This window comes from Lepus europaeus, chromosome 1 (genome assembly GCF_033115175.1).
Source record: "Lepus europaeus isolate LE1 chromosome 1, mLepTim1.pri, whole genome shotgun sequence".
NCBI lineage: Eukaryota > Metazoa > Chordata > Mammalia > Lagomorpha > Leporidae > Lepus > Lepus europaeus.
In genome coordinates, this window is record NC_084827.1 from 13,830,606 (window position 1) to 13,856,086 (window position 25,481).

Below are 25,481 nucleotides of genomic sequence, written 5' to 3' on the forward strand. Positions count from 1 at the left end.
CAAGGATTTTATTAAAGCAAGGGGCAAAGAGCAGGTTACTTTATGGATCGAGAAACCCTGTGTTTAGTTGGGGTTTTTAATTTATGAGGTCCTGGAATTGTATGTTAGTATCTGGGTAGAATATTTATCTTACGTGTGGGAAAGGTGCAGCCACGTCCAGGAAGTGGCCACCTCTTTCTCCCCTCGAGGGTCCGTATGCATAGGTTGTCATGGCAGCCGTCAAACATCACAGCACAAGGGGGAGGGGCCGTGACTATGCTAGCTAATGCATTACAAGGGGCGGAAGGAGGCTGGCGGTCAGTTGGGCAGCCGCTAATCTGGTGCCATGCTGGGTCTACCTGCTGTGAACCCACTCCTTTGCCTGACCCGTGTTCTTTCAGCTTGCTTGCTGGTGGGTAGGGCTGGGCTGGCCACATGCTATCCCAGGGGTGCCCATAGCCCCCGTCACCTGTAACTTCTGCTTCCTGGACTTCAGCAGGGGGTTCTAGTTCCTCAACATCCCTGCCACCCTCCCTGTCCTCCTCCTCCCTTCCCTGTCTGTCAGGGGACACTGTCGGGCACCCTCTCACGCTCTCTCCCAGGGGTCATGCACTCTGAACTTCCTACCACAGGACTGCACGGGGATCTTTCTAGAAGCTGACTCTGATTGGTCTTGGCTTCAATCTCTTCCTCAGCTCCATTTTCCACAGTAAACTCCAGAGGTCAGCAAGGATTTTTCAAGATGGTGCTTGTTCTCTCTTTCTCTTTTATTTGTTTGTTTATTTGTTTGTTTATTTATTTGAGAGAGTTACAGAGAAAGAGAGGAGAGATAGAGAGAGGTCTTTCATCCACTGGTCCACTGGTTCACTCCCTAAATGGCCACAACTGCTGGGCCAGGCTGGAGCCAGGAGCTTCTTCTGGGTCTCCCATGTGGGTGACAGTGACCCAAGGACTTGGACCATCTTCCACTGCTCTCCCAGGCCACTAGCAGGGAGCTGGCTCAGAAGCGAGACAGCTGGGACATGAACTGGTGCCCATATTCAGACGGTGGCTTAACCCACTGCACCAAAGCACTGTCCTTGTCTTTCTTTCTAAATAGGACTTTTTTTTTTTAATGATTCATTCATTTATTTGAAAGGCAGAGTTAGAGAGGGAGAGACAGAGTGTGAGATCATCCATCTGCTGGTTCACTCCCCAGATGGCCGCAACAGCCAAGACTGGGTCAGGCCAAAGCCAGCAGCCAGGGACTCCATTCAGGTCTCCCACGTGGGTGCAGAGGCGGGGACTTGGGCCATCCTCTGCTGCTTTCCTAGGCACATCAGCAGGGAGCGGAGTCAGAAGGTGAGCAGCCAAGACTCGAACTTGCACTCACATGGGATGCTGCATCGCTGGTGGTGGCTTAACACGCTGTGCCACAACGCTGGCCCCAGGATGGTTCCCTCCAAAGAGACTTGGGAGAGAGGAACGTCGTGTTGCTCCCCATGTGTGTCAGGGCATCTTTGCAGGGGCATGGAGCACAAACACTGTGAGCTTTGCAACTATACGGATCCCCCCCCCTTGCATTTTCTAGCACTTTCTTGGCAGTTCCCAAAATTACAGCATTGTATCCATCCACCCCTGTACCCCCCATGACCTCTGGCACACAGCTGGAGCCAAACATGTGTGAGGAAACAGCTGAGCCAGCCCCTGGGCCTACTGCAACCTTGTGAGCTGTGACCCTGTGGACGCCGATCCTTGCCCGTGGTCTCTCAGACTTTAGGGCAGGCAAGGGGAAGTTTTTCCCACAGGAAAGCCACTGATGCACCTCGAAATGTGGCAGATATATATATGTATATATACATATATATATATGGCCACATAATCATAAATGGCTAATATTCCCTTTCCCACTGCACTAGACAAATAGCACTCAGAGCAGAAAATTATATTCCATAAGTAGTCTTACAATTTCTTCATTTCTAAACTAAGGACCTTCAGAGGGGAGGGGAGGAGAAGGAAATAAAGATACAGACACAGAGGAGACCACATCCCATAGGAGACAGATTGACCTTGAAATAGGAACAGGTGCAGGGAGCACTTGCTTTGATGAACTCAGACCTCCCCCTTGTGGCCTTTTTGCTCAAGATTTATTTACTTATTTGAAAGGCAGTTATATAGCAAGATGGAGACAGAGACCTTCCATCCATTGGTTCACTCCCAAAATGGACGCAATGGCCAGAGCTGGACTGGTTTGAAGCCAGGAGCTTCTTCCAAGTTTCCCATGTGAGCAGCAGGGACCCAAGCACTTGGGCCATCTTCTGCTGCTTTCCCAGGTGCATTAGCAGGGAACTGGATCAGAAGTAGAGCAGCTGGGACTGGCACCAATGCCTAAGTGGAACGCCAGCATCGCACACAGGGTGGCTTTATCAGCTTCGCCACAATGCTAGCACCCCCTCTTGTGGCCTTTTGAGGTATTGCTTCATGTTGCACCTGTGCAATGATGCGCTCCAACCACTTGGCAGGTTCTCCCCAGCGCCAGGGGAGACCAGGCTGATCACAGAGATCTCCCAGCACTTCTGCGCCATGTCAGGGCTCCCAGCCGAAGTGTCACTGCTGGGACCAAATTAGGCCCACGGCTGCATCCCAGGTGCCTGTGGTAACAGGACCAAAGGTGACCGCCATCTCCGTGAGACGGGCAGCATCTCTGAAGGCGGCGGCTGAACTCGATCTGTGGTGCCTTGGACAAACCTTTGCTCCATGGTTAACTACCAGGGCTGAAAACAAAGCAAAAAGTTCTTGATGTGATAAGAATCTCCATTGAAGACACTTAAATAAGTTCTTACACTGGATAGACACGGCAGAGGCAAAATCTACCACTTCTTTGCTGCATTAATGGACTTTAGTTGGCATCAGATTATTTTTTTTTTAAGATTTATTTATTTGAAAGAGAGAGTTATAGAGAGAGGTAGAGACAGAGAGAAAGAAAGTGGTTTTCCATCTGCTGGTTCACTCCTCACATGACCACAACAACCGAGGCTGGGCCAGGCTAAAGCCAGGAGCCAAGAGCTTCTTCTGGGTCTCCTGTGTGGGTTCAGGGGCCCAAGGACTTGGGCCATCTTCTACTGCTTTCCAAGGTGCATTGGCAGGGAGTGGGATCAGAAGTGCAGCAGCCGGGACTCGAACCAGCATCCATGTAGGATTGGCAGTGCTGCAGGCCAGGGCTTTAACCCACTGTGCCACAGCACTGGCTCCCAGATTACCTTTTAAAAGATTTTAATTGTGGTTAAAGACACAGTCATTTTTAAGTGTGTGGTTAGTGTTAAGTATATTCCCATTGTTGTACCCCAGATCTCCAGAATCTTTGCAAAACTGGCAGTCAAGTAGAGCATCCTTCGAGGGCAGGGAGCAGACACAGATGGGTGTGAACTAGCTCCAGGCTCTGTCTAAACACATCCCTGACAGCAGACTCACGACAAGGATGTTTCCAGCCCAGCCCTAACACTTGAGAATGATCCCAAATGCCTCAAAACCGCGGGTCATTTTTTAAAGACAGATTTATAGAGCAGTTTCAGATTCACAGGAAAATTGAGTGACAAGTAAAGACCTGTCTCTGTCACGTGCACAGCCCTCTGCCGCCATTGTCCACATCTCCCGGCACGCAGAGGGCAACCGTGCCACTGGTGAACCTGCACTGTCATCGCCCGAGGTTCATGGTTTCCCTTGGGGCTGGCTCTCGGTGTTCCATCGTTAGACAAGTGTTCAACGACACGGACGCACCCCTGTGTTCTACAGAGTATTTGCATCGCCCTAAAAATCCAGACGTCAGCGTTTCCCCACCGGGAGCCATTGTCACCGGGAGCCGTTGTCACCAGACTCCAGCTATGAGCCCTGACTGGCACCGCAGTCAGTCGAGTGTGGCGCTGTGGCAGCTGTGTGCCGCGGCGCCAGGACGGCTCCATGACGGGGTGGGACGTGGACCCCTTGATTGTGTGACTGCGGAAGCTTCGGCGTGTCTGAAGACCTCATAGGGGGCTGGTGTGGCTGAGTAGTATCCCACCATCCATGCGCTCTCCTTGGGTTTTATCTGACTGCTTTCCACAGCTCCCAAGGCCCTCGGTCCCCTCCTCCCCACCCTGGCCTCTGTCCCCGGGTCACTCTGCCCCAGGCCTGCTGATTTGTCATTTGCTCTCAAACCACCCATGCTCCTCCACCACATCTCCCTGGGAGCGACTCTGGTCCCTTGGGTCTCAGCGGGACTCTCCCCTCCTTGGTGGGGAGTGCGTTCTTGGGAGGGGGGCTTCACCAACCCCCGTGGGCCCCCCATCCCAACCTCTTCCCCATGACCTGTCTTCCTGCCTCCTATATCTGTTGGACTTATCTCCTTTCTTCATGAGCGGGCCTGGCTGCTCTCTGTCTCCTGCTGAGGGGACAGGCACTATTTACAACACAAAGACGACATGGAAACAGCAATGGGTGTGGGCTCAAACAGCCACGTGTCTACAAGCACACAGGGTGTTACCCGAGCATGGCAACCGGGGGCTCCTTGCCCCCGCCTTGCCTTCAGTGTCCTGTTCTGTAAAACAAGAGCCCCCCCCCCGTCCCCTTCCCACCCTTTCTATGACACATTACACACAGATGATCTGAGTGGACCATGGCACAAACTGCAACCTGACGCAAGCATCGTTGATGTCTCTGTTCTGGCAAAACCTCTCTTCCTTTCCGGGTGCTTACTGTGCTAACCTCTCCTGTCTGAGCACTGTGCGTCCGGGGGATCTTCAAGGAGCGCGTGGGAAATATGTAGTATGCAAATCCGTGCGAGGACATCAAGGTGTTCTGGCACTGAAACCAGCTTAGCTTTCCTTTGCATCCTCCACCAACTTTTTGAAGCACCCTCATCCGTTACCTGATGTAATCTCGTGACGGGAGTGGGATGAGCCCCACGCGGTAGAAGGGAAGGCCGGCATTCAGAAAGGGTAGGTAAGCACCCAGAGGCACACAGCTGCTTGGAGGCAGAGCCAGGTCGAGCCAGTTAACACGGGCACCAGGGCTTGAAGACAGGGCGAGCAGCAGGGGGCGCTGTTGCGGGGCGTCCACCTGCACCGCGCACAGATGTGTCCCGGCGTGCGGCCCCGCTGATGCTCCGTGCGTGTGCAGGTGGGGAGCAGGATGGTGATCGTCGCCGCGGGCTGCGTGCTGCTGTTGATGGGTGTTTTTGGGAAGATCGGGGCTGCGTTTGCCACCATCCCGACCCCCGTGATCGGAGGCATGTTCCTGGTCATGTTCGGGGTCATCACCGCCGTGGGCATCTCTAATCTGCAGGTGAGGCGGGTGTGGCACCCTCCGAAAAGCCGCGGCTGGGCTGCGAGGAACGGGCTGGGGCCACATGCTAGGAGGCCTCCCAACCTGCATCCCCGTGGGCTGAGGGCACTGCCCGGCCCCGGGTCTGCCCTGGGGCCTTCCCCCTGCAGTACGCCGACATGAACTCCTCCAGGAACCTGTTCGTCTTCGGCTTCTCCATCTACTGCGGGCTCGCCATCCCCAGCTGGGCCAACAGGAACCCCGAGATCCTCCAGACAGGTGACCGTCCTCTGTGCTCCGAGCGGTACAGCCCGGGCCACAGCCAGCCAGGGGGCCCTGCCCCCGGCGAACCTGCCACTTGCGTCTCCACTGCAGGTATTCCGCAGCTGGACCAGGTCATCCAGGTGCTGCTGACCACCGGCATGTTCGTGGGCGGATTTCTGGGCTTCCTCCTGGACAACACTATCCCCGGTAGGGCTCACCTGGGAGCCAGCGGGCGGTGTGGTCGCGGTTCCCGGATCAGGCTGCCCACAGCTTGCCCTGAGCGGGCCCTGAGGCCAGGGGCAGGGGACAGTAAGGAGGGCTTGGATAGCTGGGTGGCTTCTTGCACTCTGTACTGAGAGTACAAGAGAAGCCAGACATACCATGCCTTCCAGAAACCCACAGCCGAAGAGGGGAGAGGCAAGAAAACAGGCACTCGTAACAGGGTACCAAGTGCCAGGATGACAAAGTGGCGTCTGCCAGTGCCGGGGAGTTGGAGGCCAATCTCTGAGGGCTTCCTGGAAGAGGTGGCCTGACCCCATCTCTCCTCTCCTCTGGACTCCCCCGCTCCCAGCCTCTCCAAGCACCTCCTGCAGGCCGCCTGCTCCTAGTACTCTATTTGCCACACTGTTTCTCTCCACCACATGTAACAGGCATCCCCATTCCAGAAACTAAAGTGTGGACACAGGCCTGCTCCCTGGGGCTCCTCTCCCAGTGGGGCCACGCAGCAGGAGCGCAGAGAGTGGGGGAGCAGGGGAGAGGAGGGGACAGTGCCAGGGCCTGCAGGGGGAGCCCAGGGCTCCCTCCAGCCGCCTCCGCCCCAGGCCGCCGGCGGCTCCTGACCTCCCGCATCCCGTCTCAGGAAGCCGGGAGGAGCGGGGCCTGCTGGCCTGGACTCGGATGCAGGAGGCGGCTGGGGAGACCGCGATGGCCGCCGAGGTCTACCAGCTGCCCTGGGGCATCGGCACCAAGTTCTGTACACCCTCCTGTGCCCGGCGCCTCCCGTTCTGGCCCAGCGAACGGCACCCACCTGCTGCCGCCGAGACCAGGCTGTGAGACCCGGAGGGACAGGCTGCTGTGACCCGGGCCGCTCCCAGAACCCGCATTCCCCGGGCAGGAGCCGTTCTCTGCAGGGGCCGCTCTGTCCCGAACCCCTGGCCTGGCCCGCCTCCGGCTGGCGTTCAAGAGCAGTGGGTGGGCAGCCCCGGGCTCCCCCTGGGGAGCAACACCCTCTTGGCCAAACCGTAACCCTGATCAGAAACAGTTCTTGGCTTCCCTGTAGCCGCGTCTGGGCCGCTCAGCTGGTCCTGGGTTGGTGACCGTGAGCTTCCCAGGGGCTGGCAGTGCCGCCTTCCCCAAGTGCATCCTATCTTTATTCTAAAGCCCCTCCTGCCTCTGTCCTCGTCCTGGTCCTTCGCTGCCTGCGTCCTCCCGGGGAGGGGGGTTTGGGAAGCACCCCCACCCCGTCCCCACGTCTGTGCCGGTGGGCGTGTCTCCCCGTCCTGGGCATCGTGAGAGAGCTGGCCTCCTCCTGTGCAACCATCCTCCCCTCTCGCATCCTCAGCGTCTCCTTCTTGGAGTACTCGAGGTCTGCCAATTTCCACTCCATGTTTATTTTGTAACCTGACTTGTGTGTGTGGCGTGGTGGCGTTAGAACAACAGGGCCAGTCTCTATAACAAGCTGCCGTAAAATGGGCTGCAGCTCCCTGGGCCTGGGCTCAGCTGCTCCCGGGGACCCTGGGCTGCACGTCCTCCCTCCTGCCCCCATCTCTCCCCCTGCAGCACTTCTGGCCCTGCCCTCCTCTGCCCTTTCTTTTCTTTGGGTTGGACTGTGAGGACTTGGGAGCATCTCGTGGCATTCCCGCCAGCTGGGCCGTTTGCCAGTACTGGGGAGCCACAGCAGGACAGACAGCAGGAGAGGAGCGCTGGGTCCGTGCCCGGGAAGAGATCCTGTCTGCCCTCAGCTGTCCTGTGTGTGTCAGAACGCGTGGTGTCAGAGCCCCGGGGACGAGGCAGCTCTGTGAGAGGCGTACGCAGAAGACATTTCCATAAAAGCTTCAAGGCCCATTGTTCGGGGTCAAGGTTGCAGGAGTGCCTTTCTCCACCTGTGCAGCTGGAGCTTCGAGCTGCTGGGTGGGAGGGGCAGGCGTGATTACACTGGTGTAGTCAGCGTAATATAGAACCGACGTTCAGTCTGATGCCCAGCCCAGTCACCCTTCCACCCACACACTGATCTGCTGGAGCCCGTGGCATCTGTCAACTCCAAGGTCACTGTCAGAATCTGCTACCCCTGGGTTAAGACCACTCAGGATATCAGAGCCCCAGGGTCCCAGCTCCACCCCCAATGCCAGCTTCCTACTAATGCACACCCTTGGAGGGGGGGCAACAGGTGGTGGCTCAAGTCGTTGGGCCCCTGCCACCCACGTGGGAGACCAGGACGGGCTTTCTGGCTCCCAGTTTTGGCCTGGTTCAGCCCTGGCTGATGCAGGCATCTGTGGAGTGAACTAGCAGATGGAAGCACTGTCTCTCAAATAAAGATAAGTTAATCAGTTAAGAAAAACGAACCCTGTACCTCGCTCAGGTCCTTCAGTGCCCAACGCTGCTGGCCTGGCAATCTCGTCCTCCATCACTCTGCTCCACTCCTGCCCCCACCTTTATCTTTGCTTTCTCTCTTCCCAGCCTTGACCTTGAGGTGCCGCCATGGCCGACACCGAGCATCTGAGGACTGGCTTTGTATTTCTGCATCCTAACTCTTTACTGTCCGGCCGGAGCTTTTTCACATTTTCACCTTAAAGTAGCCACAACACGCTGTGCGCACGAGGGGAAGAGGGTGATCCCGGGTTCTCTTCTGTTTCTTGGTTTTGTGGCTTCAGCCAAAGCTGTGGTTTCTCCATTTGCCAAACGGAGGTAACGACAGATGCCTGGCCTCCCCGCAGAGCTGTTTGAGTGACAGTGGTCCAGCACAGGTCCCCAAGGGGTGCCTGTGACCGTTGGCTTGAGCTGTCAACTCGGCCGAACCGCGGTGCCCAGTCACTCAGCCAAACGCTGGTGTCCGGGGTGCTCGTGAGCACGTGGTGTGGTGTGGTTAGCATCTCCAAGCAGCCGGCTGCAGACGGAGGGTGCCCTTGCTCCCCGATGCATCACGGGAGGTCGCCAGGAGGAGGAGTTGTGCCTGGAGACTGTAGCATCAGCTCCTACCTCGGCCTCCAGCCTACTGGCCGCACACTTGTGGGAATCAAGTCCTCGAAATAAACCCACGTCTTCCTCTCCAGCCTGGTGGTTCCTTTCTTTGTGGAACCCTCCCACTGCAGTCCTGACTCGCGTGGGAAGTTCCCAGTGAGGTTACAGGCAGATAATCCAGGCAGAGTCCTCGCTGGGGACGAAGAAGTTCACTCTGGGCCATGTCAGTGTCCAACAGGGCATGAGAAGGAGAAGACGGCTGCTGGGGCTGAAGACGGACTGTGGGGACATTAGCCCTGGAACGTGACCATGGGGAAAAGGGACACCCCAGCACTACAGGGAGGTCTGTCCTGCCTGGGGGCCACTGGCACTCCCAGCTCCAGGAATGGAGTCTCAGCCTTGGACTCAGTAGGTCAGGGGAGGGCCTGGTACAATCAGGTGGACATTGGTCAGGGGAGGGCCTGGTACAATCAGGTGGACATTGGTCAGGGGAGGGCCTGGTACAATCAGGTGGACACTGGTCAGGGGAGGGCCTGGTACAATCAGGTGGACACTGGTCAGGGGAGGGCCTGGTATAATCAGGTGGACGCTGGTCAGGGGCACCACACACTGCTTGAAGACCTACTATGCGCAGGTGCCTCTGTGAATACTCCCTCCTCCTTCCCCACGTGCTGGCTCGTTTCTAGCTTGCTGAGTCATGGGTGTGACTGACGTGAACCCCGGGCTCCTGGCTCTTGTCTTCCCAACACAAGCAGCACCACAGGATGTGTGTGTGTTTGTATCCACACAGAGACAGGGGCAGACTGGCTGGAAGCGCTGGGTCCACGCAGTCATGGACGCTCCGGCTCCAACACCTGCAGGCTGTCTTCTCCCCTAGGGAGGTCGGTCTTTTCCTGCTGTGACCTCCGCTGATTTGGAGCCTGGAGGTGTGTGATTGGCCTTACTCAAAGCCCACTGGTTTAAGTGTTAATCTCACCTACAAAATGCCTTCGCAGAAACAGCTAGAATAATGTTTGACCGCCTTGCCAGGTTCCGTGGCTTAGCCGAGTTGACTCATAAAACCCACCCTCACCCCCGAGGTGTGAGCCTAGAGAAACATGTGCACCCTTCCCCTGGGGCTCAGCACAGCGCCCAGAGCACTGGGGCCCCAACACCACCCACTGGAGGAAATTTATTGCCAGAGCAGCAGGTGTATCTGGTTCCACCCGGAAGTCCTGTAGCACAGCTGGAGGTCAGCACGGTGCTGGGCTCCCAGCCCGTGTGGGATGAGCAGGTTGGCTCCCAAGCCCTGCAGAACCCACCAGAGCAACGCCCTGAGCTCTGCATGGAAGCAGCTCGTGTCCCCTCACTGCAGGGACAGAACCTGTCTGTCCTCTTCTTGAAAGGCTCACAGCGTGGGCCTCAGGGCACCTGGCACCCGCTGGACAGGGGCACAGCAGGTGTGTGGCCTGCAGCCAGCCAGCCCCCTTTTGCCAAACAATTAGAGACACACACACAGGGCCATGCTTCACTTAAACATTTTATAATAACCAGAAACGCAAACCATCAACATGCCTCTGGGGTTGCACATGCCCATGGACGCAGGTGCAGCCTTGGCTGCCAGCATGCAAACTTGGACACGGTTCAGCCTTGTTCCGCCCCGTCCCCTCCCAGCCCCTCTACAAATCGTCGTCGTCGAAGGTCTCCATGCACCGCAACATGTGTACATCATCGTCAACAGAATGGTCCTGTTCCTAAAACAGAGAGGCAGGGGTTCACGTGTTCATTTGAGAGTGCCGAGGGCCAGCAGGCGGGACGGCTGGACTCGGGAAGTCTCCCTTCGGGTCTCCCCCCAGGGCTCGCGATGCACCATGCAACCCGCTCCTCTTGATGCCGGGCAGTGTAGGTGAGTGGCCATTCCCGGCCACTTCCCCGGCTGGAGGTGACCATCCAGGGATGTCCCTGCCCGGTGTGCTTGTGCAGTGGAGGGATCAGATGTGGCCAGAGGCCCCCTGTACGCCATCCTCAGGGAGGCGGGCGAGGGTCTCACTGCACTTCAGTCAGTACTACCTGTTTTATCTCGGTGTTAGCACCACAGAGGCCTTTAAAAAAGTCGATGATCTGCACGTAGAGCTGAAACTTCTCCCCGGCATCGGCTGGGTTGTAGCCGTCAAGCACTGAACTAAAAACAGAAGAAACAGCCAAGGTTTAGAAGGCTCACCTCCCGTCTCTGCTTGGCAACTCCCGCCCCAGCCCCCTGGTATTTGGATTACAGTATGGGCCAAGTGCGTGGAAGAGCAACCATGTGGCCCGTGGGACGAGGGGACGAGCGCTCCTGGACCCCTCGAAGTGAGCTTTCACCCGCCGTTTTGGGTGCACCTGCAGCCGCCTGAGGCAGCTTAGGGAGCACAAGTGCACATTTTGAGTTAGGCCCATGAGGGGCCCCGGCTCGGTGCAGAGCGCAGGTGTGTGTTGTAGGCCCCTTTCCCACTGCCCTCCCAGGACGAGGGCAGAAGCCCAGGACAAGGGGGCCTGAGAGCCGAGAGGCCGTGAGCCATGAGGGACCGCGGGCATCTTGATGGGGCTTCGTCCTTTGGCCGCAAGTCCTGCCTTTTTCCCGGGAAAGTGGGGAAAGAATTTTTAATAGGTGGTTTGTGTGTTCCATCATCAGGGTGAGGAGTTGCAAATACTGCTTGGCAAGTGCACTGTGGCAGGGCCGGGCAAAGCCGTCTTGCAGCCCAAGCCCGGGGGAGACATAGGAATGTGTACTCCAGCCAGTTTCAGCCAAGTGGAACTCCACGCACAGCTGAGAGGCGCTGAGTCACTCGCGAGGTCACCTCGGAGGGGACAAAGCCTGCCTCTGTCAGCCCTGCTTCTCCACAATGCTTCTGGGAGGCAGGGGATACAGGAAGGCGTGCGGGTGCCTGACTTGGCTGCGGGCTGCAGGGCCTCCCGGGCCACGCTCCACTGAGAGGACACTGCTTGTGAGGGTCACGCTCACGCCCACGGCAGGGAAGCGACACGCCAAGGCCTCCCCTCAGCCATGGCTCCAGCACAGGTGGTATCTCAAAGGCCCAAGACCCTATACTTTCAAGCAAAGTAGCCAGGGAGCACCCCTCTTAAACTTCCTCTGGGGAAATGTCTCTTTGGGGTGCACATTTAGTGGAGCTGTGGCTGGTTTTAGAAAAGCCCCCTCAGCTCCTGTTTTATGTCTTACTACTTCCTGAGGTCGGCTGTCCCCTTCCCCCTCCCTGCGGATCTGTTCCCATCAGCTTCCCCTCTAGGTCAGGGCACAGTCCCCTTTCCATGCTGGTCCGGGTTCTTTGTCTCCCAGGGCCCTATCTGGTGGACTGTTCTAGCCGGCCCACAGGCTGCCTGACCCTGGGTGCTGAGGACCTGTGTTCCCCCAAGTTCATGTGCTGGAGCGTAACCCCAAAGGTGATGTTGTAGGAGGAGGGGGCCTTTGAGGTTAGGTCACGAGGGCAGAATCCTCTGGAGTGGGATCAGTGCCCTCATGGAAGAGGCCCTGGAGAAGTCCCTTGTCCCTTCCTTCTGCCAGGGAGGTTAGACTGAGAGGCCATCCTCTAGAGGGGCAGGCCCTCCCCAGACCTGGGTCTGCCTTGGCATCCCCAGGCTCCAGAACTGGGAGAGGGCTTTGTGGTTCCTAAGCCACCCAGGCCAAGGTATTTGTTGTATGAATGGATTTTCAGCAGGAATAGAGCAGCCCCAAGCAGGAAAAGCAAGACTAGGACAGCCAAGAAAACAGTGCAAAGCGCGAGTGCATCCCACAGCCTTAAGCTGAGCAGGCCAGGGTGGGAGAATTTTCTAGTATGAGGACACCCCAGATGCCATCACTCCCTGCACTGGCATAATTCAAGGAGCAGCCCACTTTCAATCCCAGAAAAATGTGTATCCCCAAGAATGTCCACTGGATTTTGTGCCCATTGGGAGAAGCAGAGGAAGGGTTCCCAATACCCAAGGGGGGGTGCGCACAGGCACACATGTTCTCACACCCACATGCATGCACACACTTCTCACATTTACACATGTTCTCACACCCTTGCACACATTCCCACACCCACTTGCACACGTTCTCATACACTCACATGCAGGTACACACTTCTCACATTTACACATGTTCTCACACCCTTGCACACATTCCCACACCCACTTGCACACATGTTCTCACACCCACATGCATGCACACAGATTCTCACATGTTCTCACATACGTGTACACACATTCCCACACCCACTTGCACACATGTCCTCACACACCCACATGCATGCACACACATTCTCACACCCATTCACCTGCACACTCACACACGTGCACATGCTGTCTCTTGTCCCCATTTCCCACCTGGGGCTGTATGCATTTGGAGCCTCATTGTTGTCCAGGAAGTTTGCCAGATCAAAGACGTCTTCAAAAAGGATCTGAAAGAAAGTGAAGACGTTGCTGTGCCAGAAAGTGCAGCCTGAGGCTTGCTCTAGGCTGCTGGGGCGGACGTGCTCCCTGTCTTTAGGGCATGCAGGTCAAAGCTGGGGCTCCAGCTCGGGATTTCCACTCAACTGCCAGTCTCGGAGGTGGCTGGTCGGGGGGGAAGCCCTGGGGACCACGTCTCTTTTTTAGGAAGGTGGAGCCCAGGTGTCAGGTACAACGGCCAGAGCAGCAGTGTCCGGCTAGGAAGGGCTTGTCTAGACCCTCCAAAGTGCAGAGACTGTTGGAGTTCAGGATGCACGGAGTTTCACGCCAAGGTACCTGAATGCAGACTTTAAGGGGTTCTGGGGCTCAGCTGCAGGGGCCCGGCTTCCGGCCTACTGCTCTCTGTGAGACCTCATACAAGTACTTCACCTCTCAACTCCCCCCCCACCCCCCGATAAAACAACTGCTGCGATTTGAGGATCGGCCTCTCCAAACCTCACGTGGAATTTAACTATTAGCACGGCTGCATTATGAAGTGGGGCTTTTGAGAGGCGATTAGGCCAGGAGGGTTCTGTCCTTGAACACTGTGCTGTTACAGCGGGTTCTCGCCTGACTTCCTTCATGTGATAATGGAGCAGCAAGCCCTGGCTTGATAGAGCTCCTTGATCTTGAACTTCCCAGTCTCCGGTACTGTAGGTCAACACATTTCTGCCCATTAAAAATGGCCAGTCTCAAATTCAGCTGTAGTAGCACAAAACAGACTGAGACAACCCTGCCTACGCATAGGGCCCTTGCAAGCATTAAGATAATTCCCGTGAAGCACCTGGCATATAATAACGGCTCAAGTAGGCTAGCTATTATTGAATATTATCTGCTTTAAAAAAGAAGTCAGGGTTCACTGTGGAAAGTTTGAGAAATAGGAACAGATAAAGGGAATAAGAATCATGAAGAAACAATTATATCCAGAGATAGCCATTGCTGACGTATTGACCTGCTTGTCTCCAGTCAGTCCCCTAGGCATATCCAATCATATCACGCAATACTGGCAATGATAATGTGTTTCCAAGTGTGGAGCCTTGCTACATAGAGAGTTTTTCATCCTACTTTCCCCTAATTTGCAAAGCAACATTAACTATTATACAGCAACATGGTTTATCTATGAGATTGTCAGATTTAGCCAATGAAAATACAGAATGCTTAATCAAATTTGAATTTCAGAAGAAGAATGAATAACTTTTTAGCATAAGGATATCTCAAATTCTAGGGGCCAAGGTTGTGGCACAGCAGGTTAAGTCACTATTTACAAAGCCACTGTTCCACACGGGAGCTGATTTGAGCTGATTTGAGTCCTGGCTGCTCCACTTCCAATCCAGCTCCCTGCTAATTCACCTGAGAAAGCAATGGGAGATGGCCCAAGTACCTGCACCCACATTGGGAGACTGGGGTGAAGCGCCTGGCTCCTGGCATTTGGAAGCTCTCTGGCTCAAAGACTTTGCAGTGAGAGAGAGAGGAAAAGGGAGAGGGGGAGAGGGGGAGAGGGGAGAGGGGAAGGAGGAAGAGGAAGAGGGGGAGAGGGAGAGGGGGAGAGGGAGAGGGGGAGGGAGAGGAGAATCTTCCATCTGGTGTTTTACTCCCCAAATGGCTGCAATGACCAGGGCTAGGTCAGACTGAAGCCAGGAGCCAGGAGTTTCTTCCAGGTCTCCCCCATGGATGCAGGGGCCCAAGGACTTCAGCCATCCTCTGCTGCTTTCCCAGGTGCATTAGCAGGGAGCTGGATCAGAAGTGGAGCAGCCAGGACTTGAACCGGCGCCCACATGGGATGCCAGCACTGCAGGTGGAGGCTTACCCTTCTGTGCCACAGCACCAGTCCCGATTCTCTCTTGATTGCCAGTCATTGACTTATGGCAATCTGGCCAGTTCTGGCCAAGGAGGGGGAGGAGAGGTATAGTGGAAGTTTCTGGAAAAATTCTCACTTGACTCTTAAGAGCCTTCACAGGCTAAGAGTGGACAGCTCGGTTGTTCCAGCTGCCTTTCCACAGCCTCGGGGTGGGTGAGGCAGAGAGAGGAAGCAAGGACAAGAAGCGAGCAGAGCAGACAAAAGGGAAGAACCGGAATCCAGCGGGACCTCCCTGGATGCGAGCAGTACACCTGCTTTGTGATCTAAGGACCCAGTCACCCGCAGAAGGCTGCCTGGCAAGAAGTCACAGCCCAGAGAATCCCAGTGGATTCTGTCTTCAAAGCCTGTTCTACCATCCCCGCTGAAAGGCCAGGAGACCAACAGGAGGGAAAGGAATGCTACGCAGTGGTCATGGAGATGACGCTGTGACAAATCAGAAAGCTGCCACGCGAGCCAGAATCCAAACAGCCCCTTGGCCTCGCCGCATGGCCCCAGCCGAGCCCTGGCACACCTGGGCTGAGGAGATGCAGTTCTTTTTGTGCACCCCACACGCCACCTGTGCTCTGCTCACCTCCTCCGGGGTGGAGATCAGGGAGAAGGTGGCCTCCTGGCTGTCCACTCCACTGTCCTTGACACAGAGCAGCCCCTGGTAGGCCCCCTGTGGGCCCGGGAGATCACTCTGCTTCTGCATCCAGGCCTGCAGGATGCTGGCCTTCCTCTCCTCGGAGAAGGTCTGCCACAGGTGGGAGATGGCAGCGGAGACCACGGGCAGTGTCACGTCCTGAGGGGCGATGATCCCGTTCACGGTCAGCAGGTCCATGGTCTGCTTGTAAAAGCTGAGATACCTGGAACATAAGTGGCACCCGGTCTCAGACCTGAAGCCGGTTCCCCGAGATCGCCTTCGTGGCACGGTCCACAGCACACAGTCCCTGCCACGGCTCCGTGGCCTACTAGTAGCCAAGCCTCACTGGGCTCTGGATGCCCCAGACCGTGGAAGGGCTGATGCCATCTTAGGGGGAAGGACGAACATGGGTTTGTGCTGCCCAACCTCCCAGTTCCCTGCCCCATGAAGCTCTGCTCTGTAGATGAGAGGCATGGCTGGTTCAGCTCTTTGCTCTGTGGGAAAAAGTCCTTAACATTCTGGGGTCACAAATGTACCAGCGTGATATGATTCCCAGACTGATCTGGGACCTGCAGGTCAGGCTCAGTTATGGAGTGAGAGTCCTTCTATTGGGCCAGTACCTCTGGACGCCAACATTGCTACCGAGGGGTCTTGTGTCTGTGGAGAAGGCGATGGCAAAGGAAGTCCAAGCCAGTCATTCACCTCCTTTGTTACTATGAGATCAATGATGCTGCTGGAAGCAGAGTTGTGGGGCCCACGCCTGTGTGTGTGTGTAGGGGGTGATGATCAGCCCTCAAAATCACCATCAAGTGCCCCTGAATGCATCCCAACTGAACGCCCAGTCTCAGTACAAACAGTATATATGCCAATCAACTGTAGCTTCAAGATTAATTCCCTAGCCCCTGTGCCAATCCCATCCCAAACCCCTCCTATATGCAAATCCTGGAGCATCCAAGAATCAGGGTCTGGTCTGACTCACACCTGGGGCTGCAGCACACCCCCTCCTGCCCCTTCCCCACGGGAGCTCCGTGGGTGCACACCACCGCCCACCCGGCTGTTCACACCGTTCAAATTCCATGAGATCTGGAGACACGGTGTCAGGGGGGTGCAAGAACTCCACTTTTTTCTCCTCCTCTTCCTCCTCTTCTTCTCCCTTCTCTTCTTCTTCTTCTTCCTCCTCCTCCTCCTCCTCTTGGTCCTCTTCGTCCACTGCTTCCTCCTCTTTAACATCTTTCCCGGCTACCTCAGTTGGGCACCAGAGAAAGGAGCCATTCTGAGCAAAGCTGTTTGGGACCAGGTTTGGGACGAAACCAAGACAATGGCAGAGTGATACTGCTCACGAACATACATAGGAATTCTTCACTCAGTTTTAGCAATAATATATATAACCCAGCTCTATAGATCACAAAAGGAGAATACATCAGACCGAAGGCTTTATCCAGGTGGCTGGTTCAACATTTGAAAGTCAGTAATAATTACCAAATTGACTAAAGAAGAAAAACCATATGATTGTCTCAATAGATGCAGGAATAGCAGGAAATGAAACCAACGTTACTGATGATTAAAAACTCGGCAACTTCCACAGTGGTGAAGGGCAGCTACAAAACCCTGCATCTACCATCCATTTAATGGGAAAAGAGCTGAGTGTTTCTCCCCTGAGACCAGGAACAAGACAAGGGTGCCCACTCTCGCTGATATTAAGAATCGTACTGGAGATTCTAGCCAGTCTCATAAGGCAAGCAAAAGAAGTAAAAGGAATACAGGTTATAAAGGAAGACGTAAAGTTGTCCTTATCTGCAGACAAATACATGGAAATCCCAAAGAATCTGTAAACATGTGACTAGGACCAAGAACTAGGACTAAGAACGAGAACGTAGCAGCAGAGCTGTAAAATGAAAGATAAATATACAGATCAATAGTGCTTGTACTTTCATCTACTAGCAGTGAACAACTGGAAATGCAGAAAATTTTAAGTCCTCTTTCTAATAACATAAAAAGCCATGGCATACTTAGGCTTAAACCGACAGCTCTCTCTTTATTTTTGGAAACGGGTAAGTTGGACTCAGCAACCTTTTCAAATTCTGCTCTTGGAAACTACTTTTAAGATGATTAAACAGAGACTGATGTTGTGACACAGTGGGTTAAGCCACGCTGCAACATCAGCTGCCCGTATCGGAGTGCCAGTTCGAGTCCCGGCTAGTCCACTTCCCATCCAGCCTCCTGCTAAAGTGCCTGGGAAAGCAAGTAAGAGTGGCCCAAGTGCGTGGGGCCCTGCTACTCTTGTGGGAGACCAGGGTGGAGTTCCTGATGCCTGGCTTCAGCCTGGCTCAGTCCCAGTTATGGCCATTTGGGGAGTGAATCAGTGGACGGAAGATCTGTCTCTCTCCCTCTCTCTCTGATGCTCTGCCTTTCAAACAAACAACTAAATACATCTCAAAATGGATGGGAAGCCAGTATCACAGGTGGTGACTTAACCTGCTGTGCCACAACACCAGCCCCCAAGGCTGATTTTTAAAACATAGCTACCAACATACTGCCATGTACACTTAGCACATATTAGAAAGTTTATGGAAAATGGCATTGAAAGATAAGTTCATCTTGGCGCAAGAACGTTTTGAAACACACACGTGGTTTTTGTGTAATAAGCATTTCCATGGACTTCGTGAAGATTCCTCTTTCACCTACTTCCCGCCTCCATTCTGTGACTACAATGGTTTAAAGCTGTCTGTGTGAAGTGAGATGATAGGTAATTATTTTCTTCTTGAGTTTTTCTGTATTTTCATATTATCTACAATGTAAATTTTACCTTTTTTTTTTTAAAAAAAGATTTATTTATTTATTTGAAATACAGAGTTACAGAGAGGCAGAGGCAGAGAGAAAGGTCTTCCATCCGCTGGTTCACTCCCCAAATGGCTGCAATGGCCAGAACTGATTCGATCCAAAGCCAGGAGCCAGCAGTTTCCTCCAGGTCTCCCACATGGGTGCAGGGGCCCGAGGGCTTGGGCCATCTTCCACTGCTTTCCCAAACAATAGCAGAGAGCTGGATCGGAAGTAGAGCAGCCGGACTCAAACTGGCGCCCATATGGGATGCCGGCTCTGCCAGTGGCAGCTTTACCTGCCATGCCAGAGCGCCAGCCCCATTAACTTTAAAACGTTTAATATTTTTTCCTGATTATTTCCCTTAGGATGTAATAACATTCATTGTCATAAAATCTGGAAGATACAGGAGCAGTTATTTAGCTCAGCAGTTAAGGTGCCCGCATCCCATATTGAAGTGTTTGATCTCAAGCCCAGCTCCAGCTCCGGGTTCCAGCAACCCTGGGAGGCAGTGGTAAGAACCCAGGCAGTTGGGTCCCTGCCACCCACAGGGGATATCTGGATTGAGGTCCTGGCTCTGAGTTTTGGGGTGGCCCAGCTGCAACCACTGTGGGCAATTCATAAGTGACTCAGTGGATGGGCGTTCTCTGTGTCTCAGCCTCTCAAATTAAAAAATAAAAGGGTGGGAGGAGACACCAAAAAGTATAGAAAAGAAGAGTCAAGAGTGACCCCACCATGACCAGCGTTGTGGCAAAATGGGTTGAGCCATCGCATGCTGGCACCCTAGACAAGTGCCAGTTCATGTCCCAGCTGCTCCACTTCTGGCCCAGCTCCTTGCTAATGTGCCTGGGAAAGCAGCGGAGGATGGCCCGAGTACTTGGGCCCCTTGCTACCCACGTGGGAGACCTGGAAGGAACTTCTGGCTCAGCCTTGACTGTTGTGGCCATTTGGGGAATGAACCAACAGGTGGAAGATCCATCTCTCTGTCTCTGTCTCTGTCTCTGTCTCTTCCTCTGTCATTCTGCCTTTCAAATAAAAAGTAATTATTAAAAAAAAAATGACCCAACCAAAAACATTCAGAAACGATAGCACCCTACCCAGAGCAGGGTGGGTACAGCTTGTACTCTGTCTCAGCAGAGCCCAGCCTGGGTGTACACCACACTGTTAGAGCCGGACAAGCCCAGGAGCCTGGGGGGATGGCAAACCCGGCCACTGTCCAGGTCCCGGCTGCCACACAGCACTGCAATATGCAGAGGCAGCACGGGAGTTACTTCTGCCTTTAAGAGCAGAGTAACAGACACACACACACACACACACACACCACATCCAGGAGAGGTACGGTTCATGAAAGTGTTACAATGACATTTCTCACATCAGAGTCTCTTTCAAAGTTTGGATGCATCTATGTCCCTGTGTGTGCTATGGCTCCTTCTCTTCTCTGAAGTCTAATTTGGCTTTTCTCAGGTCTCTGTGTGGTTCAGAAAGTAGATTGAGATTTATATTTTTCTGATTTTAATACGCATCCCCCAATAAAGTCACTTGTTGAGGCTTTTTTAAAAAATACATAAAGAAGGGCTTGTGTTATGGCACAGTGGGTCAAGTGACCACCTCCCATGCCGGCGTTCCATATGAGCACAGGTCTGAGTCCCGGCTGCTCCTCTTCTGATCCAGCTCCCCGCTAATGCACCCGAGAAGGCAGCAGAAGCTGGCCTGAGAGTTTGGATCCTTGCCCCCTTAAGGAGACTCAGACAGAGTTCCAGGCTCCTGGCTTTGGCCTGTCCAGTCCTGGACATTGCAGCCATTAGGGAAGTGAAGGCGCAAATGAAAGATCTCTCTTTCTCTCTCTCTGTGTCATTCTGCCTTTCAAATAAATAAACAAGCCTTTGAAAACACATAAAGAAAAAGCTACAATACATGAATGCTATCATGTAATTTCTTCGAAAAAACAAGATGGATATCTTTCAAACTTCATTGCTTTTCTTTGATTGATGAGCTGATATTTTTTTCAAGCTTTCTGGATTTTCTACATCTTCTATAATAAGCATGGACCATGTTTATGATGGGGGGGGCAATGCACGTTATTAGGATCAGAGAGAAAAGGACCACGTGCACGCAGCACAGGCCTGTGAGGGGAGGATGAGTGGCTGTAACACAGCATCCAGGCGGTGGGTGCACAGTGACAGGGGCCCCGCTCATGGCGCCTGCGGGGTCTTACCTGTCATTTGCAGAGTATATCCTGGCATATTCTTCCTTGACCTCCTCTAAGGTGCTTGCGTGCTCGTCCTTCAGGTTGAAGGAGTCTGTGGAGGAATTGGAGGCAAGGTTGACAACGGGAAGTTCCATGCCTCTCTTGAGTCCCTCCCGCCTCTCTGGCCTGGGGAGATCGTGGGTGGGGTACAGGCCCCCTCGGTTCAGTGTTCAGAAGTCCAGAGCCTAGCGTGCACTTCTCCTCAGCCTGAGGGGCTGGCACCATGGCAGCCCAATCCCTCTTCCTCTCTGGCCTCTCCAGAGATCAGGTGCCTTCCTCAGCATCCCAAGAAAGAGCTCACCAAGCTCACGGTCTGGTGACTCCTGCCCGTCCTGCCTGGCTAGAGATGCCCCAACGACAGAGCATCAGTCTCCATCTTAGATCAAGCACAGCGCTGGGCACACAGCACTGTTGACTCAGTGTAACCCATCTCTCCATGTTTCATAGAAAAACCCAACCAGCCTTCTCCAGGGAGGGGTCTCTTACTTTTCTGCTTCAGCAAACTGTCCAGGGTGTGCTCCAGTTCCTGAATATGATTCTTCGCCTGATTCAGGACCTGCCACTGGGAACAGAGGCGTTCAATGCGAGAAGATCAGCCTTTCAGGGCAGAGACTGGTGTTGGGGGACCTGGAACACTCCCTGGGGCTGAGGCCATGCTCGTCCATATGTAGTCACAGCCCCTCACTTTCCCAGTGCAATGGATAGCAAGTGCACGGAGGGCAGGGAGGTGCCTTTATGCGCTAGAGGTGGATTCTCACAGACAGACCCAAGAACTCAGAAGCAATCAAGCTGACGTCTAGCGCTGCAGAAACGTAAACACCTGGCAGGCTACTGGAAGGTGGAAGGGGGGACACTACGGAGCCCCCGCCGGAGAGATGTCAACTCCAGGCTGTCTCAATGAGCAACTGGCTGGTTACTATGAAACTGATTCTCATTACATATATGTATGTGTTGCCAAATGCATATAGTCCACATGTTATGAAATCTTATCAACTGCTGTCAACTTGGGGCCAGCACTGTGGTGCAGCGTAGTTAAGCTCCTGCCTGCAACTCCAGTATCACATATGGGTGCTGGTTAGAGTCCCAGCTGCTTCACTGCCGATCCAGCTCCCTGCTGATGTGCCTGGGAAAGCAGAAGATGACCCAAGTGCTTGGGTCCCTGCCACCCACTGGGAGACCCAGATGGAGCTCCAGGCTCCTGGCTTCAGCCTGGCCCAACCCTAGCCATTGCAATTGTTTGGGAAGTGATCCAGTGGATGGAAGATCTTTTTCTCTCTGACTCTGTCACTCTGCCTTTCAAATAAATAAATGTTTTTTTTTTTTAAATGCTGTCCACTCGAATTCTGAATCTCTGCCCTTTCCTCTCCCTCTCTCTAATCCCTCTCACCCCCCCCCTCCTTCCTTCTCCCCTTCCCTCCTTCCTGCTACTATGTAACATTATTAGAGTCAAAATGGTAAATGGTAACTGCAGGATTAGATTATAGAAGGGGAAGCACTCGCATTTCCTGGGCTGACCACTGAGACCTGTGGGCAGTTAAGACCAGGTCTCAGGCCTGTGTAAAGGTGAAGCTGTGAGATGAGCCCTGGGACCCCGTGCACAGATAGTCCCTGCTCTCAGGGTGCTGACATCTACCGGGGAAGACAGGAAAAGCAGAGTTACATCAGTGCTGAGAGGCGGTAGAAGCGAAGGCTGGGGAAGCGTACAAGGTTGGGGTGGGGTGGGGGATGCCAATGGGAGGATCAAGAAGACAGCTTGGAGTGGACAGCTGGGCAGAGTGGGCCAAGTGGAGCTCTGACGTGGGCACAGCATCCCAAAGGCAGAGCTAACTGCATGAGGGGGGAAGGCCAGGAGGCCGGGAGAGGCAGACCTCACTCAGTGAGATGTGGCCCGAGCATGGGGCTGCTAGGGGGAGGCAGCCTGGGCCGTGCCTTTCTGGCTTCCTATGAATTCTGCTGCTGCCTGAAATTTCAGGAGGTCTGGGGGAGCTGGAACACTATAGACCCAAAGGGGAAGGAAAAACAGCCACGGGCGGCAGCATTCTCTCTCTCTCTCTCTCTCTCTCTCTCTCCCTCTCCCTCTCCCTCTCCCTCTCCCTGCCAACCCCAGTAATACAAAAGGATCTCTGACTGTTCCTTTTAAAGCACCTTCCACCCCATGCTCCTGCACATCCTGCTGTCCCTAGCCCTGAAGCTCAGAAGAGTGCTGTCCATTGGGTCAGCGAGGGCTTGGAATCAGGGACGAACTTGCCAGAATCTTTTGTTTCTTTGCTTGTTTGCTTATTTATTTATTTAAAAGGCAGATTTACAGAGAGGCAAAGGCAGAAAGGGAGAGCAAGAAAGAGAGAGAGGTCTTCCATCTGCTGGTTCACTCCCCAAATAGCTGCAATGGCCGGAGCTAGGCCAATCTGAAGCCAGGAGCCAGAAACTTCTTCTGGGTTTCCTACGCAGGTGCAGGGGCCCAAGGACTTGGGCCATCGTCCACTGCTTTCCCAGGCCATAGCAGAGAGCAGGATTGGAAGTAGAGCAGCCAGGACTAGAACCGGAGTCCATATGGGATCCCCAGGTGCTGCAGGTGGCAGCTTTACCTTCTACGCCACAGCGCCAGCCCCACCAGAATCTTGGGCTTGTTCTAGGGTGAGATGATTCTGTAGCTGCTATGGTCTGAATGTTTATGATGTCACCATCACCCCTCCTGCCAAATTTCTATGTAATGATATGAGGAGGCAGAGCCTTTGGGGAGGTGATGAAGTCCCGAGGGCAGAGCCCTTATGAATGGGATTGGTGCCCTTAGGCAAAAAGCCCAAGGGAGCTTGCTCACCCCTTCCACCATGGCGGATGCCACTCAGTGTCCAGTATTTTGCCTGGGCAACCCTAGGGACCTAGTAAGACCTTCTTACTCTTGTAGAACAAATCCTATCTTTGTGCAAAATCCTGGGTTTGTCCCTCCCATGGGATCAGGAGAGTGCAGAAGCCGCCCTGGTTCCAGGCTACTTCCTGGCAGTGCTAATCACAGCAAGTTTTCAACTCCCAGGGCCTCCGTCTCCTGCTGTGTAACTCGAGGCTGATAGAACTGAGCAGGGGGAATAAAGGAGGCTGCACACTGGATAACAGCGACAGGAACATTTTAAGACACAAACGACAATGCTGCGTCCTTTTACGCGGTTATAGGCGTCCTTTGATGTCCATGCAGAATTGGTTCCGGGGCTCCCAACACAGCTCCAGGAGGTGTCCACGGCTGACCACTGACCACATCCGGGCTCCAGCCCCCCGGGATGGGGCACAGCTACTGGCCAGGCTTTGTCTCACTCACTCCACAGTTCCTCAGGAGTGAGTGAGCACCGCCATACAAGCCGCAGTGTAGAAACCTCTCTGCCCCCCAGCCAGGCCCCCTACCTTAGAGGCTGTGAGGTCAGACTGGGAGTAAACCACCTTCCTGAGGCTGCTGAACAGTCCCGCCAGGGTGGCTCGGTGGCGGGCCTGGGACAGGCGTCTCCGGGCCACTCGAGTCTCCAGCGGCAGCACCGGTGCCTGGGGTGTCACTATGGCACTGGGGCTGCTGCCTTCTCCGGGGGCCTCCATGGTGAGCTGCAATGTAATATTATGTTTTTTCGTTTGTGCCCTAATAAGAGATACAAAATTAAAGAAAATGGAAGGCAGATTGAAGCAGGTGGAAAGGTGGTACCCCTCCCAAGCCAAGGACCCCAAACCAATGGATACGATCAGTAACAGAACCAGGATCAGTCACGGATGACACAGTATCTGTTATTGAGGCTCAACTCTTGAAGTAAGACACAAGCCACCCATACTGGGCTTTGGGCGCTGGCACTGACCCCTGGAAGAATCCAGAGCTTTGAAGATACTCACCAGACAGTTGTTCGTTTCTGTGGCCCCGGGGAGCAGCCGTGCCCTGAGATCCTGTGTTTCTGTCTGTTCAAAGATGAACCTGAACTGTCCCACCCTAGGAGGCCTTTCCTACCTTCAGAATGCCTCCCTTTGCTCTGGGGAGTGGTGACAAAGGTGTGTACATATGAAAAAAAAATCAGGGTGGACACTTCAGATTCCTGAACTTTTCTGTGTATATGTCACACATTCCAAGGACAGAAAGGAAGCGAATGCACCTGCTACCTGTGAGAGCGAGAAGTCACCTGACCCCTCACAGCCAAGTTCCTGGTGGGTTCTGAAGATGGTCACTGTGTCGTCCTTTGTCACCTCTGAGTTTACAAACTAGGAGCTCTTCCCTAGGTGTGGTGGCTCTGGGACTTATGTGTAAGAGTGTTAACAAGAGACAGAGACCAGGGGTCTCTCCCCTGAGCCAGGGCACTCTCAATTGAGTGCTCACCACCCCTCCCCTGCCCTCAAGGAGAGCTTCTCCCCACTGCCCTGCCAACTCTTTGAACAGAGGGGCTGCATCTTCTTGATCCCTAGACCCTGGTGCCTAGCACAGAGCTGGCCTTGATAGACACTCAATGTGGGAGCCCCGGATGAACGAGAACAGTGGGTTCTGCTGGGTCTGCTCTTCCCTGGGCTCAGCCCTTGGTACAGGGACAATACATGGCCTCAGCCAGGGGACGTATGTCAGTCACCCAGGGAGACTGTTGAAAATGTCAGGATGCTACGGTTTCAACATCCCCTCTAAAACTGCCATTGTAACAGTGTTAAGAGATGAGGTGCTGAGGCCAGCAGGGCTCTGCTCTCATGAATGGCTCTCCACTTCTGATCCAGTTACCCGCTGAATGCCTAGCGAGGCAGTGGGAGATGGCCCAAGTGTTTGGGCCCCTCCACCCACTTGGGAGCCC

The 25,481-nt window shown here is 54.2% G+C and overlaps 2 protein-coding genes across 3 annotated transcripts in view; one reads left to right on the forward strand and one right to left on the reverse strand.

Annotated features, from left to right (window-relative positions):
* LOC133762025 (solute carrier family 23 member 1-like) overlaps positions 1–10,181 on the forward strand; it is a 75,485-nt gene extending 65,304 nt beyond the window's left edge. The window contains exons 13-18 of the mRNA XM_062195132.1: positions 5,113–5,277; positions 5,427–5,535; positions 5,632–5,727; positions 6,380–6,569; positions 9,727–9,970; positions 10,083–10,181. Coding sequence (XP_062051116.1) covers positions 5,113–5,277; positions 5,427–5,535; positions 5,632–5,727; positions 6,380–6,569; positions 9,727–9,970; positions 10,083–10,181 — 903 coding nt within the window. The remainder of the gene's footprint in view (positions 1–5,112; positions 5,278–5,426; positions 5,536–5,631; positions 5,728–6,379; positions 6,570–9,726; positions 9,971–10,082) is intronic.
* Positions 10,182–10,355: 174 nt separating this feature from the next.
* On the reverse strand, positions 10,356–24,264 carry STRA8 (stimulated by retinoic acid 8). Of its 2 annotated transcripts, none has more exons than XM_062198142.1 (8): positions 24,079–24,264; positions 21,172–21,247; positions 20,653–20,737; positions 16,877–16,903; positions 15,570–15,843; positions 13,039–13,112; positions 10,747–10,858; positions 10,356–10,430 (listed from the first exon to the last, which is right to left on the reverse strand). In XM_062198142.1, exons 1-8 carry the CDS (start codon positions 24,262–24,264, stop codon positions 10,356–10,358), a joined length of 909 nt encoding a protein of 302 aa, XP_062054126.1. The 2 variants fall into 2 exon arrangements, with proteins under 2 accessions (XP_062054126.1, XP_062054117.1); XM_062198133.1 differs by having other exon boundaries at positions 16,685–16,918.
* Positions 24,265–25,481: the final 1,217 nt, after the last annotated feature.

Coding starts and splice junctions, on each gene's coding strand:
- STRA8 (XM_062198133.1), bottom strand. CDS start 24,264: ATGGAGGCCCCCGGAGAAGGCAGCAGCCCCAGTGCCATAGTGACACCC. Junction 21,248..24,078: donor CTGACCTCACAGCCTCTAAG/GTAGGGGGCCTG, acceptor CTCTGTTCCCAG/TGGCAGGTCCTGAATCAGGC. Junction 20,738..21,171: donor CAGTTTGCTGAAGCAGAAAA/GTAAGAGACCCC, acceptor ATTCCTCCACAG/ACTCCTTCAACCTGAAGGAC.